The sequence below is a fragment of the Xiphophorus hellerii genome, chromosome 20 (genome assembly GCF_003331165.1).
Source record: "Xiphophorus hellerii strain 12219 chromosome 20, Xiphophorus_hellerii-4.1, whole genome shotgun sequence".
NCBI classification, from domain to species: Eukaryota; Metazoa; Chordata; class Actinopteri; order Cyprinodontiformes; family Poeciliidae; genus Xiphophorus; species Xiphophorus hellerii.
Window position 1 is genome coordinate 2242572 of NC_045691.1, and position 19005 is coordinate 2261576.

General features: G+C 37.1%; 1 protein-coding gene across 3 annotated transcripts in view; it reads left to right on the top strand.

The window, feature by feature from the left end:
• grip2b (glutamate receptor interacting protein 2b) overlaps nt 1-19005 on the top strand; it is a 241637-nt gene that overhangs the window by 70418 nt on the left and 152214 nt on the right. For 2 of the 3 annotated variants that reach the window (XM_032549115.1, XM_032549116.1), the window contains exon 1: nt 17908-18463. The exons of the other annotated variant lie outside the window; for it this stretch is intronic. In XM_032549115.1, coding sequence (XP_032405006.1) covers nt 18316-18463 — 148 coding nt within the window. In that variant the 5' untranslated portion in view covers nt 17908-18315. Of the gene's footprint in view, nt 1-17907; nt 18464-19005 lie in introns of those variants that run through there. 3 annotated transcript variants of the gene reach the window in all.

Genomic DNA, 19005 nt, shown 5'->3' on the forward strand with positions numbered 1-19005 from the left:
CATTAATTGATTGTGTAGCTGCTAAGATACGGGTAAGCCTGCCTGCAAACTCCCATGTTGTCACAGACGTATGAACAAACGACTTAAATCCAGGCTGAAAGGCAGGAGTTTACTGCTGAAATTTAACACAAAAACCTAATAATAATAATAAGAAAAAAAGATTGTTTGGCATAATCTAAGTAAAACCAAGACTCAAATAAGAACAATATCTAAAGAAAAACAGTTTTAAAATATGGCAAACAACAAATGTGTAAATACTCAACAGGGCAGGTGTGTTGATAGAAAAGTAGAGTCATGTGTTCTGCATTAGCAAAAAGCAAAACAGAAACTGCAGAGGCAACAAAAATCCCTGTTAATGAGATTCACATAATGCACTAAATTACAAGGCTTCAAGTGAAGTGGTTTTTGCCAGTAGTGACCTCCAGCTGTTGATCATGTGATGAGAAAAAAGTATTTCCATTACAGTTTGCAAAATTCCTATATTTCAATATAACTGAAGACCTACCTGATTCAAGCACAAAAACGTTTTATCGGTAAACGTGGGTTTTTTAGAAATAGTTTATTTCCTTATATGGTTAATGGAAACGCAGCTGATGAGTTTAGCTGCCAACTCCCCTGTTTGACACCAGAACCGGGTTGTGTGTTTAGTGACTGTTTAGGATGTTGCTTACTCTGCAGACAGGACACACGGACACTCTGACAATTGCTTTTATAAGCTTGTGTCTGCTTACCCACCACTTTTGACAATTCTCTGCCTCTTCTAGCAAGATTTTAGCTCTTATTATTTTCTGCACTGTTTCACATTGTAGACAAAACGTGTTACTCGGGTTTTTTCAGCATCAGCACAAAAGGAACAATTTTCTGTTCACCAGTCAGTTTTCACTGGTGGAACCTCAGTGGCTGGAAGTTTGACACACATCAGCACACGTCACCTTGTAATGCTTGAAATGGTTGTTAATCCCCCTTTGGTTGGCCGTGTGCCATAAGATTGCTGTCGTACAACATCCATCATTAATCTTTTAACTTGTGCATGTACTGCAGCCTTAAACTATACAGTACATCTGGAAAGTATTCACAGTGCCTCACTCTTTCCACATTTTACAGTCTTATTCAAAATTGTAATAAGTTAATCCTTTTAACAAAATAATTCGCACAAATATTCCATCATGCAATCTTTTGTGTGTTTTGCAAATTTATTAGAAATATAAAATCAAGATGGGTGATTGGGGGGCTGGGAGAATGTATATATACATGAGCATGTTTGACATCACTAAGACCTTCCTCCTGGCTCTGATTGGTTGTTTATGACTGAGTGGTGTATTCCTACAGATGCCTGTAGCACCGCAGTGAGAAGGCAGAGGAGTCTACCTAGATATTGTCCATGTGTGACCTAACTTACAATTTTACTGTCTCCTTTGCTGTTTGTGCAATAATCCTCTCCACTGTATTTCAGTGAGAAGGACCGCTGGCCTGGCCAGTGTTTCCCCCGCCTCTCGGCCCATGACCGCAGGAGATAGGCACCAGCCTCCCTGGAGATCCTGCAAGGACAAGCAAATTCAGATAATGGATGGATGAATGTATTTCACTTCACTTAATGCATCCTATCCAAAAACTTAAAGCAAGCTCAATCATTAAAGGGAGGACTGGCAGGCAGTGGTGAATGTGAGCAGATTCTTGTACTATCCATATTTGTGCATGAGTGTGTGTGATGGGACTCCCCAGGGAAGTGAGTTGAGCCAAGTACCCGACGTGTGTGTGATCATCATCTCCACGGGACGGGAAGAGACGAGCACATCTTATTAAGGGCATCACCGCATGGGGGCGAGTTGATCACAGAGTCAGCTGGAGGTTCCTCAAAGCTGATAGGAGAGCCAAGATGAATGAGAGGGAGAGGTGGAGCGATGAGAGCCAGAGCTGCTCAGTGCTGGCAAAAAAAATAAAAAAGTTCACACTACAGGATGTGGAAAACAGGTGGATACTGAGTGGTGGTTTAGGACAATTAGTATTGTTATTTTCACACTTCATGTAATCAGTCATACTAATTAAATGGATTCTCAAGAAACTACAGGCCCATTTCACATCACCTGTTTGAAATCACCATTTCTCCAGAAACTGGAGAAAGTAGATCCTGCTTATGGTGATAGCCATCTTTAATACCATAACTTTTAATAGAAATTCACACCTGGTTCTGGATCTGTCAAAGCACAGGCAGCAGTGGTGAGATGATGATCTCTTTGTGGTAACAGATACTTACCCTCCTCTCCACATGCTTAACCCACTGTTGCATTTGAAATAGTTGATCCTGAGATATGTTTCAGTTGCCTCCAGAACAATGCTGAACTCACCAACACCTCTTACTCTCTTACTATATCGAAACCTCATTCATTACCAGCATTACCTTCTCTGAACATAACATTTCTCTTTCCTCATCAGGTTTCTCCAGACTTGACTGCTTTAATGTCTTCTTCATTGGGAAACCTACCAAAAATCTCCAACTACTGCAGCATGTCCAGAATTTGGCTGCTCAAGTTCTGAGTACAGAAACACAAATGTGTGTAACACTCTCTTTATTCTCACTGGATCTCCATCACTGCAAGAACTGAATTCAGGACCTCCCTTCTTACCAATCATCATGTTTCCTCTGTTCCACACAATCAATCCGACCTTTAACAAGACAAAATTACTCAACATCACGCTTCATATACCATATATCTTTAAGTTGTAATGGTTGAAAACATATTCATCTGCACCTTAATGCTACTGTTTCTTTTCTGTTTTGGTTTTCTGAGATTTCCTTTGAAAATGTAAACTGTTTTTCTCTGCTTTGTTTCTTAGGAACAGTTGCTGTCTCAGCCCTAAAGGCAATAAAAGATATACATTTAAACATTTGCTTTTCTTTGGATCCAATTTATTGACCTGGCACTTTCATTGTACTTTATCTATTATTTGCACTTTTAAATGACTAGCTTTTTACCCAAATGCCCTTTAATATGTCCCAAACACAGGCACTAAACCCTCTAATGTGTAGAAGACAGGAGCTCTTTAAGTCCTTAGGTCATTGTGTTAATTAGCCAATGCAACAACCCAGCATGGAGTTAATTAGAAAGCCTGTCACCTCCTGCAAGCCTAGCAGAGATCCCCATTTCCTCAGGCAGCATTCAGCTGCTATCATACAGACACACACTCTGACCTGTGACACGGCCACAGGGAACGATGTGGGAACATCTTTGCTTGTCGTTCAGTGTGGGTTCCAGCTCTGCTGCTGAACCACAATTTGGCACCTTGAAATGAAATCAAATTTCCTTAGTTTTAGCTTTGCATGTAAAATGGATATTAGCTATTGTGACATTTTTGGTAATCTCAAAAACGCAGGCAAACATTTTGTTAAAATGCCTTGTGCTACAACGACTTTGCCAATTTCAGAACTGACATTTGAATCAGAAGACTGATGTTAGCTTTCAAACTCCTTTTCAAGTCAATAACATGTTGATATAAGTGTTGCCTAAAAAGCTGTGGTAAAAAAATGTTGACACAAATTTTTGTAGACATTTTAACTGATTGTTTTTAATGTTTTGTTAATCAACATCAGGATGTTTTTTAAAAAGAAAGTGATCATTTTTATTTTTATTTTTATTTTATTTTATATATTGCACCTCAGCAATATATTTTGTGCTGAGTTGCCTGCATGTCTGATAAACAAAATGACTTAGAGAGATTTTATTTAAATGTGTGTGAGAACTCATTTATCTATCCTATTTAGTACCTTTCCTGGTATGCGTGTGTGTGTGTGTGTGTGGGTGTGTGTGTGTGTGCGCTCTTTGCAGTCAATCTCCATTCACTAAATGATTTCACTTCTCAGGCTGCAGTAATATCACTTTTATATTTTTTTTACAGATTTTAGAATATATGCAGGACTATTATGCTTAGGAATATTTATTTAGTGGAATTGTGAGATCAAAAAAATGTGAAAAGAAAACAGCATCAGCAGCCAGTACCAGCTTCTTCTGGTGAATTTTATTATTTAGCATCTTTAGTTTCTGACACACCTGCACGTCATTAGACCGCGATAAAACAGGTCAAACCAAACAACAAAATCCAAACAAAGGAACAGAAATGAGATAATAAGATTATTAATCTAATCTCATTTTCAAACTCTTCTAACTAACAGAGTAATCTGGAAACTAAAAAATATATATTGCAGAAAATTCAACAGGTTATGTTAAAAGAAAATAAAATGCAATACAAAAAGGAAAACCCTTCATTTGGTAAAACCCAGTGATGCAATCAGTGACATCACACATTTAGCCAGGAAGTGCTGGACTGGCTCCGCCCATACACCTGCTCAGGCTGCTGCATCTAAAGGGACGAACAATGGTGAGTAAAAAATGGTTTCAAAGTGTTAGCTTTAAATAAAACCTGCATGGAGGTAGACTGCAACATAATGTGATCCAAACCCGACAACATTATAACAGCAGTGTTTAAAATAAATCATTATGACCAACTATAAGAAAGATGGAATAAATCCCAAAAATATTTAAGGGACAAGTGGTAAATAAACCCAAATAAACTAACTTTTCACAGGTATTGTTGTAAACAAATCAGCACACAACAAATAAGACAGGTCCTCTATGTCATAGTTTTTAAAAAATCTAGTACACACATAGAAACCTCTAAATTTTATAAACAATTTCACCTTTTGTCACCAAAAACTTACACAGTAGACGTAAACTGAGAAAACGTGTTTTGCAGAGTTTCTCAGGGAAATCCTTTGGTAGAGAGGCAACTGAAAGGAAGCCTGAATGCAAATGTTTCTGAAACTGATACGATGCTACTGTCCAATCCAGTTAATGATTCTGGCAGGGAAACCTATGAAGCTGGCGAGGAATGGGGATTGTTGTCCAGCTTGCCAAAATGATCTCCCCCCATATTTTACTGTATTTTCATCAATCCAACCCCTCACACATATGCTATGCGCAGATAAAAATACCTTGAAATCCACAAATGTGTTGAGATAATCATTATCCCCTGACTTTTAAATTTATTTTGCATTCCAAAGGTTTTGTGGCTGACCGTTGACTCTAACATGGCAGAAATGTTACTGTGCTGGAGTAGAATGGATGTGCTGACAGGTTTGATCCTTGTTTGTCTACCGGGCTGAGGAGAACAGTTCTAAAGTTTACTCTATAACCAACTTCAAGTGACTGGATAAGCAGTTTTATTATGTCCTACTGTGGACTGGCCTCAACCAATCAGATCAATTGTGTTCCAGTAGATAAAATCTGTTTTGCCGAAGCCAAATGAAAACAAAATGAAAATATTTTTTTCCACAGAGTGCAGTTTTTGGCACTTTGTTTATTGAAGAGAGACCTTCCAATCTGATGAAGCTAAGTACTATAATGACTAAATCCTGCAGATCTGCCAGCATGGGATGCTGAGCGGTTTGAAACAACTGTGATTTTGGCGAAAACAAATTCACTGTTTGCTGTTTTCATTCATCCACATTATAAAGCTGACATTCTGCTACCACAAACTGAGTATTTTTTATTTTTTGTTGGAATACAACCTATTTATCAATGAAAAGTACAATCTGGACAATGGAAAATGGCAAAGTAATATTTTTTTTACAAGTAACCGGAACAATGGCTGTCAAGCTTCTTTAATATGAATGTGGAGTTTGCAGTCAGTATTATAGTAGACAATTCTGTTTAATTGAAAAATTATTTTAAAAGAGTTATTTTACATACTTTATTCCTATAACAAATACATAAAGGGCAATTCTGCTGTGTTTCATGTGTTTCATGCAATTATAGTTTCAAATAGATTGAAACTATTTCAATCTAAGCATTCTCCTTAAACTTCCAAATCATGCAGACTTTTTGGGGTTTTTTGCTAGTTAGAGGTGGTGTAAAAAAAAGATAAAAAGAAAGACATCACTGCTTGCTTTGTTCATCATCTATATCCAAATTTACCACATCTGGTTCTTCTGGTGCAGAATTATGATGCATGACTCATGTCATTGATGTAAAAGTTGGATAAAATGCAGCATAAAATGCAGTGTTTGGTGACACTTTAAAACCATCACATACCTATGCTAGGGCCATTTAGACTGCCATGAAAAAGTCAGGTATGAGTTGCATATAAAGCCTTGGTTTTGGCTCAAATTTACCTGCTGTGTGAACGCAGCCCAATAATGTTTTCTATTGCAGTCACACATGTTTGTGTGGATCAATTTAAGAAACATGCTAGAAAGTCTTTCTAGATTTTGCACATCATTAAAATAAAGGTTGAGTCAACACAAACGGTGAAGGAAGATGGGTTGGATGTCATAGTTGGTTGAAAAAGTAATTCTACCACAACTGCTGATTTGTTTGTTGGGCCAGACGTGCTTTTCTCCACTTACACTCAAACACATCACACTGTTTTCACGTATACTCTAATGTGTGTCATGTTTTTAAATTGAGCTTGTCTCATTTGGCATTTTGCATTTAGGAGGTGAAACTTTGAGTACTCTGTGTGTTCATGTTCGTGCATGTGTGAGAGCTGAGGACTGTCGCAGTGTGTGACAGACAGCTCAACATTATCTCTGCTGCACACACCACCCTCCTCCTCTCATGACCCATTTAACTTCTCCGGAAAGCAAGAACACACGTGAATCCAAAACGTCACTCAGGGAGTTTGTGTGTGAGGCTGTAGTAAAGTTATAGTAGGTAATTTTCCTGGAGATGAGCTTTTTTATGCTGACAGTGTTTTCTTGCATGTTACCATGTGAGTATTAGAGCTGCAGTGCAAAGTCAACAAAATATTCATATATTCAAGCAAGAGATTGTGCTTCGATACATTTTAACTAAACATTTTTAAAAAAAATCTAATTGTGTAAGTGCAATGCTGACTTTTTAAAAGAATACCCAAAACCTAACAAACTTGACACGGGGTTGATGGAAACATGATGTTGGGTCTCAGTCTAAGAATGATGTTCTCTAAGTTTTAAATATTTTCTGTCTTTTTTTCCAACAGACACAGTTAAACTGACTATTTCTTGGAGAGCTGTGGACTCTAACAGATTCACCTCAGTCTGAAATTGAATTCTCCATCAAGATCAAAGCATCCAGGTGAATCCACTGGGAGACAAAAAAGAAATCAGAGAATAGCTATATTTTTTTTTCAACATATTATTTCCCTCATATTTATGTGCTACTTACATTTACCAGAAAATCACTGAATGTCACCAAAATGTTCCAAAAACCTGCTATTAATCAGTATTCCTAATACATGCAATCTGCAGCTTATGTGAGTGTTGGAGTATGTGGAAGAGAAAAAAAGATTTTCTACAATAAAAGATTTTGTCCTTTGTGCCCACACAGGTGGGCCAGTAGATGGTTTCACATCAAATTTAGGTTAAATTACCTAAAGATTTAAAATGAACAGGCGTTTAAACATTATGCTTAGAAATCCAAATTACTTAGTATCCCCTTAACAAGATCCAACCCAAAACTTAAGAGTGGCACCAAAATCACAAAATGCTCTGCTCTGAAAAGACTGAAGACTAAATAAATTCAAGATAAGAGAAAGCAACAAAAAGTAAAATAATTATTTGTAACAATCACTATTTTGTTACATTGAAGGTTGAGATTTTCAGTGAGCATTCTTTTAACTCTGAACAGTTAATGAATTAAATTTAGTCCTACTTTTTCTACAGAAAGTTGAGAAACAAAAACTTCAAAGTAAAAAGGTGTTTTATATCAAAACTTGAGACTTCAACATGGACACAACAGTCTGATGCGTGGATCACATTCAGAGTGAGACTGCAGTGGAGAAATCCTGCAGGGACGGTGACAGTGGGAATATTCACATTCAGAGAAATGTGTGCAGCTCTGAATCTGCACATGCAGAGAGTGACGGTCCACACTTTAGACTAAATATGAGGCAACATATTCTTTTAAGCAGCAGCTTTTTATTCCACCAAATGAAAGTTTAGTTTGCTTTTGGTTCAGTGTTGCTCTTATTGTTCAGTTCATCTCCAATTATTGAAGGAAAAATAAAAGCAAAAGTAAAAAGGAATAAACAATTTGCTACAGAAATTTCTTGCAGCCTTCCAGGTGGAACAATAACTCCTGCACTTACTGGTCTCTCAATAAATGCTAAACAGAAATCTCTGTAATTTACTGATTTATTTTTAATATCTGACAAACACAACATTTTCTACAACAGGCACTTTCCTCCACTCTGCTGTGAATAATCACTACTTTCAGCTCTTTGGGTTCAGTCATTTTGTAATTTTAATATTATTATAAATTTGTCATTTAAGACTGTTTATACAGTGTCAGAGTAAATCAAGCTGAATGTTGTGAACGGGAGCGTTATCCTGCCGGTTCACTCGGAATCTTATCTCTGATTTTTACTTCATTTTATCTTCACTCTGTGCTTCCCTGCTCCATCAACCTCACAGACTCTCAGTACAAGTTTCAAAGCTTGACTGACAAAGAGGAGAAAGAAAATATACTTGATTTTTGAACAAGGGTGGAACTCTAAATATGTGCTGACATCTTCAGTCTGAGTCAGAAATTGTTTAAGAAAAGTGACTGATGCATATTTATGAGTTATTACAGTGGAAAGGAAATTATTCTTTAAATCAAATGTATAATTTCCCAATGTATCTTTAATCACTTGTTCAATACCTAAAAAAAGAAGAGCAGAGCTCGATGGTTTTGTTGAAAACTTCCTTCCTACCTTTGTCCTGCACGGTTCTGGAGTACCGACCTCAGCGCTGGCACCGTTTTATCAGGGCTCCTGTCCAGGACTTTGACCGTCCTGGTCATCCATCAGTTCCTCATCCTATCCTCTCCTGTCCAGGACTTTGACCGTCCTGGTCATCCATCAGTTCCTCATCCTGTCCTGTCCTGTCCTGTCCTGGCTGTTGTGAAGACATGAGATTAACTGCCTGAGCTACATCTTGACTTTGTAGTTGCCTTTCAACCTCCATTGTGATTTTATGGCCTCAACAAAACTCTAAACTTTTCCCCCTAGAACTATTTATTTATAGTGTCTTGGAGTTAGGTGCAATATTCTCAGAAAACATCCAATTTTTAATGCAGCTCCCTATGAGGAAATTATTTAATTTGTGTACTCAAAGAAGGAGAGAAGAGAGAATGAATTTACTTCCCAATGCAATCATAGAGTCTTTGTTGTCCTTAAAAGACAAAAAGAGGATAACAGCAACTGGTTGTCATTATGTGTTTTGTATTTGTTTCCTTCTCTTAACCTCTCCTGTTGCTGTGTAAACCTAGAGATGCCTTTTGTTTGCTTTTATCTCTGATTTTGTTGAGTCCTAATCTGGCTGCATCTGATATTGTTTGTATTGCTGAGGTTGGGTTTTAGTTGCAGAGGATTCTGGGTCTTCAGTGTGTTTGAGTACAAGTGATTTTTCATGAATAGTGCTTGTGACCCAACTTGAATTTAACTCAGAGATTTTACACACCAGTTCTAAAGTTCTGTGTCCTGAAACCTTTAGATCTGTCGCTGTTCTGCACACTGGAATCAAGTTCCTGAATTGCCTCCTCAGCACACGTTAATGTTCTACAGGGTTCTCTAATGAGTATTTGATTCAGGAATGTTACATTTGAAACATGTTAAAGCTGCAGGACTCAGGCCATCGAGAACTTGAGACGTTTCCTTTTGCTCACTAAGGCATAAGACTTAATTTAGTCAAAGGTGGAGCGCAGCGCGAACTGCCTCCTTTGAAAGCAGCACAGTCACATTCATGTCAAGATGTTCACCAATAGAATACGGCTGTCATTAATTAACTCCATGGATGATATCACATGTAGAAATGGGCTTCAGAAAATGTAATGTTTTTTAACCTGGGTGTTAATAATCACACAGGCATGCTACCTTGTCAATTTAATCAACTATGAAAAACAATAGAGTGAGAACTCTGACGCCACCACACTCCACAGACTTCAATCATCCTGCAACATGAAGGCGGAAAACAAAATACAGTAAAGAGAATGATGGACAAGAGAGGGAGGAAACAAGATTTAGATACAATACAGCCACATGGCTTTGTTTGTTCTTATGTAATGTTGTCATTTTACAAGTTAAAATAAGATATAAGTAGTTTGGATCACAAGGACTGAAGTGGACAAGCTGGCATTCGGCAGCCCATTTAAAGTTTACTCATCATTTGGGTTAATCACCGTCTACAAACCAGTCTGTTGTTTAAGTAGAGCTGAAATTTGCAAATGCAAAGCTTTTTCATATTAAAAAAGTGCTTTCACTGTAGATTGTTGGATACAAAATGTGACAAATGGTTTGACTTCCGTCTGTCAGTCCAGTTTTTGCCTCTTTTTCAGAGTCAGGGTAAAAACTCGGACTCTGAGGGAAAGCTGGACTTCTGGCTCCATTTTAGAAACCAGATTAACTCTGTGATCTGAGTTAGACTGTGGATAGTTTTGTAAGATTATGTTAACATTATACACCAGAGCAATACCTTCATTAATGCAGACAAAGCACTTATGACCTGGAACTGTTATTTTCCATGCATGATCCATAACACCAGGACTTTTAAACCTAGATTATACTGACCTTTTTTTTAATTGGCTGTGCTACATTCAGTTGCCAGCCTGTTAACTTACAGCTCTGAGCAATAGAGAGGAGTTTATATTTTCCTTCACTGGTATTAAAAAACCCTTTTTACTTTCTGATGAATAGCTTAAACATTATTTAAGCCCTAGGATTTCAAAACTGTAACCGTCAGCATATGATCTTCACTTTATTCCCTTTACCGCTGTAGTTGGTTTTACAACTACAAAATCTGCTGGCTATTTAATGCCCTAATTTATCTCTTACAGCCACAACTGTGCTTTAACGGGATAAAACTGCTCTCATGCTGCCTTTCTGTATTTACAGTAATATGTTACAAGCTAACACAGATGATGGGGATTGTCTAAGCAGGCAAATGACCGACCTCTGTTTAATCATTCAGACTGTCGATCCACAGCGTTGAGTGAATTCACTGCAGAGGGAAACCAAAAAATGGGTCAAGAGTTTGTTTCTGTGTTGACAAGTCGACTTCCCTGGGTGCCGTACTCCCAGTGATGAGCACCAAAGGCAAAGTGAATATACAATCAAACCAGGAAATGTTCAGATTCAAAGTTAATCAGAAGATACCCATAGTGCCTCCTAAATAAATTCTGATTAGTCTTTTAACTCCCAGATGCTTCCCAAACACATGGTCCAGATAGATTATTCTAGTTGGCATTGATTAAAATAATATTTTTACTCTTTTTGTTACTGATATGTCAGGCTTTACTGTTTCAGATATTAGAAAATACCTGGTAATTATCTGAATATATTTATATCTTTGTGTGGAAAAATTAAACCCAAAGGCTTTAATATACTAATTAGAGTGAAAGAAAAACTGCGACAGAAAAAAGTAAAGCTACTGATCTTATCTTTTCTTAAGTAATAAATATGATGCCTTCTGATCTGTGACAGGTGTTCAGTAGACGATGTAATCCTTTTAATTATTTCAATTTCTGGGATTTTGCCAGAAAATGTAAGTAACCAGTTATAGTTTTCACTTGTATTAATGTAAATTATTTTATAAATTGAATTGTATAGTTTGTGGGCTGCATTTCTGCAAACATATCAAAATGTTTGACATTTTGGATACGTACCCTGAAGGCTCAGTTGTAAAAAAAAAAAAAAAAAGACATTAGCATTACAAGCTGTACACCAGCTACAGGTTGTTATCCACGTCCATCCAAACTGGCCCTTTGACGATTGTCGTCTAAGAAACTGGGTTTTATACAGTATCTTTACCTTTATTTGTGTTAAATCATTGTAATTATTTAGATGTACTTGGTTATATACATGTTTTTGTTTTCAAATAAAAATAACTTTGGGCATAAAATTAACAAACTGGCTATAAAGATGGAATGTAGTTTTTTTCCATCTGCTCATCTATTTTTTCCTCATCTATATTTATTCATATGATCAGAAAGCTCTAAATTTACTCCAATATAAATGTTTATTGGCAGCTTTAGTAAAATGCAACTTCTTTACCAACAAACAGAACTGAATTAAGGATGTCAGTGTTGTGCATAATTTCAACCAGCAGCCCAGAGCAGTTTTCTATTACTAGACACCAAACATCTTTAATGGAACAGCTCAGGATCTTAAATGGAGCTATTGGTGGGAAAAAGGAGGAATTTATCTCTGGCCGTAAGCTTTTAAAACCACTGCCTATTAAAAGGTTACAGATTAAAAGATAATCATTTAATTTGCTTTAATTTTAATCAAGTACCAATGAGGGATTAAGCAATGAGTCATTTTTGATGTGTGAGTATGTTGCATATTGCACTAATGTGTTTGCATGTAACATTTATTTCATGCTGAAATGTAATAATTAATTCACACGTCCACTTGATGAAGTTTTTAACCAGTTCATGTCTAGTTCAGTTGGTTCTCCTTCTCTCTCCTTCTTGTCCTGTTATGAGTCCTTCAGCACAAACCTACCATCTGAAAAGTGTTTTTATTTTTACAATTTCTACAGTATTTATCTTCATCACTGGATATTTTTGCCTTTATCAAAACCCATTTGTGAGAATTCTTCAAAATACAAGGATTGCAAAAGTATCTGAGCCACAGATAGTTTCTGGCTTTAGATGTTAAATGATGGGCCTCTGTAGTAACAATTATATGTGAAGTTTACCTTCAAAAGTTCAACATTCTTTTACTGCAGTTATGATGTTTGAAGAATTAACTTGGTCATTAAGCGCCATGGAGCTGACACACTGAATGTGGCACCAGCTCCCCTGTGCTCTAAAATCATTTTTTGTTATAAGAGCTGTCTGTAACAACAGCTCAGCTACTCAGCAAAGCACAAGTCAAACACAACTCCCATCTCCTCCATGTCATAGAAATTAATTCCTGGTCCTAATATTTGTTATTAACAAAGCGTAGCGCTCACAGCAACACGCTGAAAGAGCCACTTACAGCTCAAGACTGAAGAAGCTTTTTGTAGGAGAGTCAGACGCAGCAAGAGAACTTAATGCACTTTCCACAATGCCAAGTAATGACAAAGTGTGTTTACAAGTCAGCATTTTCTGTAATGCATTCATGTGGTACTTTGTTTACCACTAAGCACAAAAACTAATTAGTAACTGTTCTACAGTACATTCACTTTGGACTTGAAGAAAGCACCAGAACACGTCCTGCAGACCTGCAGGGTTCCGACATGATTAGGGAGATGAACATCTGTCCGAGTAACGCTTCCCTGATTAAACATCTGAAAATAGCATAAAGAGCTAATAAAATAAAATATTTGTTGGTACTGTTTATTATTGTTTTCCTCAGTTCAACAATGTACATTTTAGATTATTAAAGTAAAATAATGACATCTAAATTATTATTTTTATCTACATATTATTGAAGAATGGAAGGCTGAACTTTTTCATGCCCTTCTGAAGAACCAGCAGGAAAATCTCTGGGATTACAGTAATCTACACCTTGTTAATTTAATTCATTTGTTTATGTAGTGACAATTCACAAGTTGTAGCTGCAGGTAGTTGGTCCTCCTGGACGTCGATGCTGATTTTGCAACAATACCTCGACTGTGGATGCACTTTGTGGAAACGTGTAGTTTTCATGTTTCCACTGGCAGTTAGATCTTAAAGCTCTTCATGTCATCATCCTGATAATTACCACATATGTTCACAGACTTTGACTATGTATTTTTGCTATAAAGGGCATGAAAATATGAAAAATGTGTGTTGTGGCTGTCAGAGCTGTTTTGTAATTATTGATGACAGTATACTCATATAAAGAGTCGTTTCTTTTCTGCGGCTGATCAAACTCCTAAACACGACAGTCGTCAGGAGAAACTGGAATCTGCTGACAAAGCCACAAGCTGAACTGAATCTATTTCTGTCTTTCTCACTGCTACAGAACTGAAGGAAATCTTAACTGTTTTCACTGCTTGTCTGAAGCTGACCTCCTTTTCACACACAGTTTGAGTTCAGTTTTGCTCTAATTCTTAAGAATTTATCAAATTTAGTTTATGTATAAAAGACATGATCATTTTTACTGTCATGCTAATCCCACATGAGACTGACTTTCTGTTAGAAGAAGTAACTTTCTCACAAACGCTTCATAAGAACACATTTAGGTTATTAAAACATCAACATAACAGAAATATTCCAAACTGAAGACGTAGAAAGCAGACGGCAGAGGAAATCAACAGACTGTACGGAGGGAATTAATAACCAAAGAAAGATCAGATGTGCTGAAAATGCTAAATGTATTATTGAGTAAAAAACGTGAAAAAATAACATAACAAAATGCTACCTAAAGCAACGTACCTAATGTATAGAAGGTCATACAAAATACAATGAAGAACTAAATAACTCCTCCAAAATAAGATACTATTATAATAAAATACCTTTTAACTCATTCGGCAGCATTTTTAGATGCCACATGTTTCTTGGTGCATAAACTGTGAACCTATTGGCTTCTGTATTTCCAACGCTTGCTCTCCACTGATCCCCAGCAACCTTTCTTCCACTTTCATTCTGATTTTCATTCTGATTAAAAATAGCAGGTGGGCTTTCAAGCTCCTGCAAATCACCATTGTCAACCAGTCTTGTATTACTTTGATGTGCAGACTTTTAGAAAGTATCATTATTTCTTTATGTTCTTTCATGGTTCTTACCAGAAAGCAAATGCATTAACTTATCAGCCTCTAAATGAAATTAAATGAGATTTAATTACGTTATTCTGTGAGGAGATAATTTAACTAAAGTCCATTGCTAAAGAAGTCATTATTATAATCAAATTTTGATACTCTTGTCTTGGGTCTATGTTCGGTTTTCTTTAAGGAGCTTTTACTTGTTGCTATTGACTGAGGTGTTTTTTTCTGCTTGAATCTCCTGAATGTACCATTACGGCAACCTGCTCTTGTTTAAATGCTGTGGGTGTCACCTTTTCAACTAGCACAGCACTAAGTAGTGGATGGAACAAACCTTCATATTTTATGACCTTTAAAATATCATTATTAGGGAGAAGCAATTTAGAGTCTATTCCCTTGATGCTACGTCAAATACAGAGGAAGAGATCAGAAAAAACCTGCTGATTTAATGAGAATCTCATGATCTCATTAAATCATGAGATTTTCTCATTAAATCTCACACACATCCTGTTTTTTCTCATTCAATCATTTCCAAATGAAATGACTTTGGTAAATGAGACTTTTTGTTTTTCTGTTGCAAAGTCCTTCTGCAAAGGAAACTTTCAGTTTTGTACCCTTATTTCATTCCTTGAGAATAGGTTTTGTTTTCAATATGTGCACTAAACTCTATTTACATCAAAGTGAATGTGGTTTCTATTAATGAAGCAATCTGCTGGTTGATTACATCCTCAAAGGTTTTCCAGAGGCAGCTGACTCATGGCACACAGAAGGCTTAATGGCTTTTAACATCCCACACTTAGGAATCCATTTTCTGTGGTCTCACACCGTTCAGTCACTAAAAACTTTACCAAAGGATCAAAGCACACCTACAGCTCATTTCAGGTCAGTGATTAAAAGGCATATCTTAAATCTCTATCGATGCTTCCTGTGTTCATATCCTCAGTTTCAAACTGTGTTTGCATGTGGCTGCAAAAGGTCGAGTCGGCAAAATACAAGGTGCTCTCTGTGTGAGAACGTGCAATTTTGTATGCAAGACGGCTAAGCTGAAATGTTCACTTTGCATCCCTACCTGCTAAAACATTACACAGTGCTGTGTGCCCATGTTGCTTCCTGCAGAGATAATGGTGAGCTTATTATGGAGGGACATGAACGGGAGAAGAGAACGGGCAGGGAGACGGAGAAAACAGAAGGACAAAAGGAGAGAAAACAGGGGGGCAATGAGATGGAGCTACGAAGAGATGAGAAAACAACCTGCTCCTAAAAATGTCCAATTGATCACATTTTGAAACAAATTATCTTTCTCAACCATTGCAAAAACTTTCAGCCATTAGGGAGAGTTTCTGTTTGAGTTCAAGAGCTTTCCAATTCCAAAGTGTTGCAAAAAGGCTCCATCTATCAGGCTCCCAAAATAAATTCAGCATGCACAATGGTCCTTTACTTTAAGATGCCTGCACACTTTCCCATCTTTCCAGGTATTCTGGTGTATTTTTAACCGTGTTTTGGTCTGAACGTGAGAAAACTCGATGCATCTCTTCAAAGTATGTCACCCTTGATGTTTTTTAATGCACACATGCATATTGAGATCAACTGTTTGGGATTCATAGTATTCGACTGTGTGAGGACAGAATGCATTACCTTTCTTCTGACGTCACTGTCTCATTGTATTTGTGAATATTAAAGGCATAACTGACTGGAAATGACAATGCAGTGCAGAATGAGTGCCACAAAAAGCTCAGTAGGTAATTATTAGTCAAGAAAATGAAAATTACATCATTCAATGAAGTGCCTGCAGACCATAGCAGTTAAGGTTAAGTAAGATTATTGGATTATTGCTGCACTATTTGAGTTGTATCTGTACCAGATACAGATGTGCTGCAGCATGTGTGATTTTCTAGCTTGTTGTGGGAAAAGGTTGACATGTCCCTTTGCTCAGTCTTGCTTAATCATGTATGCTGCATAACTGGATGCATGAAGATGATGTGGAAGTAATATTTTGTTTTCCAATTCCTTTGAAACAAAAGGCTGAATCACATTAGTGCGGCAGGAGGCTTCAAACTATTTAAAACCAGGCACAAATTTGTCTTATAATCCCTGTTGAACTCCGTAAGGCTTAGACTACTTTAGTCTGGCCACTTTTCCTTACTCCTATGTATTAGTGCATAGGTTAACAATGCTTTATACATCTTTCAGTTTTTATTTCCTTCCAATGTTGCCAAAAAGCAAAATCTGGTGCTTTTCTTTAATTTCCCTTTGGGATTAATAAAGTATTTTTGAATTGAGTCATTTCTACTGGCTGGACGTCCCTGTCCTTCTGTCTGTGTGTGTCAGGAAAGGGAACCAAACCTTGAAATGTTACACATACAGTTGGAAAGTTAATGAAAAGTTATCCTTTATAAACTAACTGTAAATGTTTATAATTACATTGAACCAAAATGTGGTTAGTTAAAATAAATTTTATTTTTTAATTTGGGCAGCTTACTGAGAACTGGCATAATAAAAATAAACTATTTGTAAATGTATTAGTGAGCTGGCACATAACTGCTCTATTAAAAACATTGAGATGAGTCTTAATCTATAATATTAAGCAATTTCCTATGATCATGTTTCCTTTTTTCTTACTTTGTAAAATAGGTTTAAAGATGAACATTTTTGCTGCTCTGTTTTGGCTCCAAAACTACAGAACTGCAACTACAATCTAGGATTTTTCTCCCCAAAGGTTGAGGTGCCATTACCATTTCAAAGTGAAAGTCGTCAGCAGCCGTTGAGGAGAATCTGTTGCTGCAGAAAAGATGAAAAATCGTGTCAGAGAATCCCGCTCATTTCACTGGATTTTGTGGATTTTCCATGAGTGCTTGGATCCACGGACAGGAAGGGACAATGAGGGAACTAAAACCAGTTCTGGTAAATTAAAGGCATTCACAACAACAAAACAGCTTCCAGAAAAACATGTTGGATAGATACAAGAAGTTTTTGTGGCAATTATCTATGGCCAAAATGACAATGGAGATGTTTTTATCTCTGTGTGAGATGGATAATATTTCACGGAGAAAAAGCTACATATATATTTATATCACACACACACACACACACACCCCCACACCTACACACACCCTTTGGGAAAGACTGAACAAAGCTCAGCTCTGCCAGGGCGTTTTGGTAGCTGGTACTTATGCAGTGGGGAGGTGTACTGTTGTGCACACAGAGAGAGCGAGGGAAAGGGAAGGAGGTGCGTGAGTGAATGTGCAGTCTCTTCCTCTCCCTCTTTTCATTCGTTTCTCTCAGTATCTCACTTCTCTCATCATTTCAATCATCAGATTTTCTGTAAGCAGAGAGAAGAAAAGGTAAACAAAGATCAAGACTGAAGATGTCTAGATGAGAGGGATGTCAAATCAGACACTGTAGTGGAACAAGAAGTAAAACTTAAAACGCTGGACTGTGGAGAGAAAGAAGAACAAGGAAAAAGGTAGAGAAGGGATTTAGGTAATGCATAAGAGGAAAGAGAAGAAACGAGTGAAGACAAGACATTATTATAGCTAACAGAAGGGACAAGAGAGAGAGACAAACAAGAAGAGGAAGAGAAGAGGATCTAAAGACATCTGGAGGTACTTGGGGAAACTTAGTTGTCCAGGATGGATAAAGTGGAACGTGTAATGAAGATGGTCAAGAGGATGTCACCCAGAAAGAAGAGGAGAGAAGGAGGAAGAGGAGGACCAGGGGAGCTGGAGAGTCCGGACACGCTGTGTGATGAACTGTGTCGATTCAACCTCTGCATCTCTGGTGAGTCTGCAGCTCCACATGTTCCACCGTGAAGTTGATCTCTCTGGGATTGCAGATAGTAGATTACTTGTCAATCTTGTATCTTCAAAAGTTCTGATATTTGCACATTTTTGTGAAATTTGTTTGTGTGTGTGATGATTTGTTTACCTTTATGTTTTTTATATTTGTTTAGTTAAACTATATTCAGCTTGTGTCTTTTGGGGTTTGTCAACCTTTAACTTTGTTTGTGTAAGTTGCCTTTTATTATTAAGTAGATTTATTTTTGCTTCACTTCGCCTGCATTAGGTCCTCCTTAACTACCACCATGTTTGTGACACTTGTCTGGTTTTTGGCATCCAGACAGATATTACAGTATAAAAGCCTTTTGTCTTATTTTTTGTATCTTTTCACTGTCTGGTATTGATTCTGCTGGTGATGCAATCATGAAAATATTCTTGCTCAAATTACTGACAGAGAGGCAGTGCTGCGTTTCCACTCTTCTTCTATTTTCTGTTGTCGTACTTTCCACAACATGATGGATATTTTCATATTCCAGAACCCTT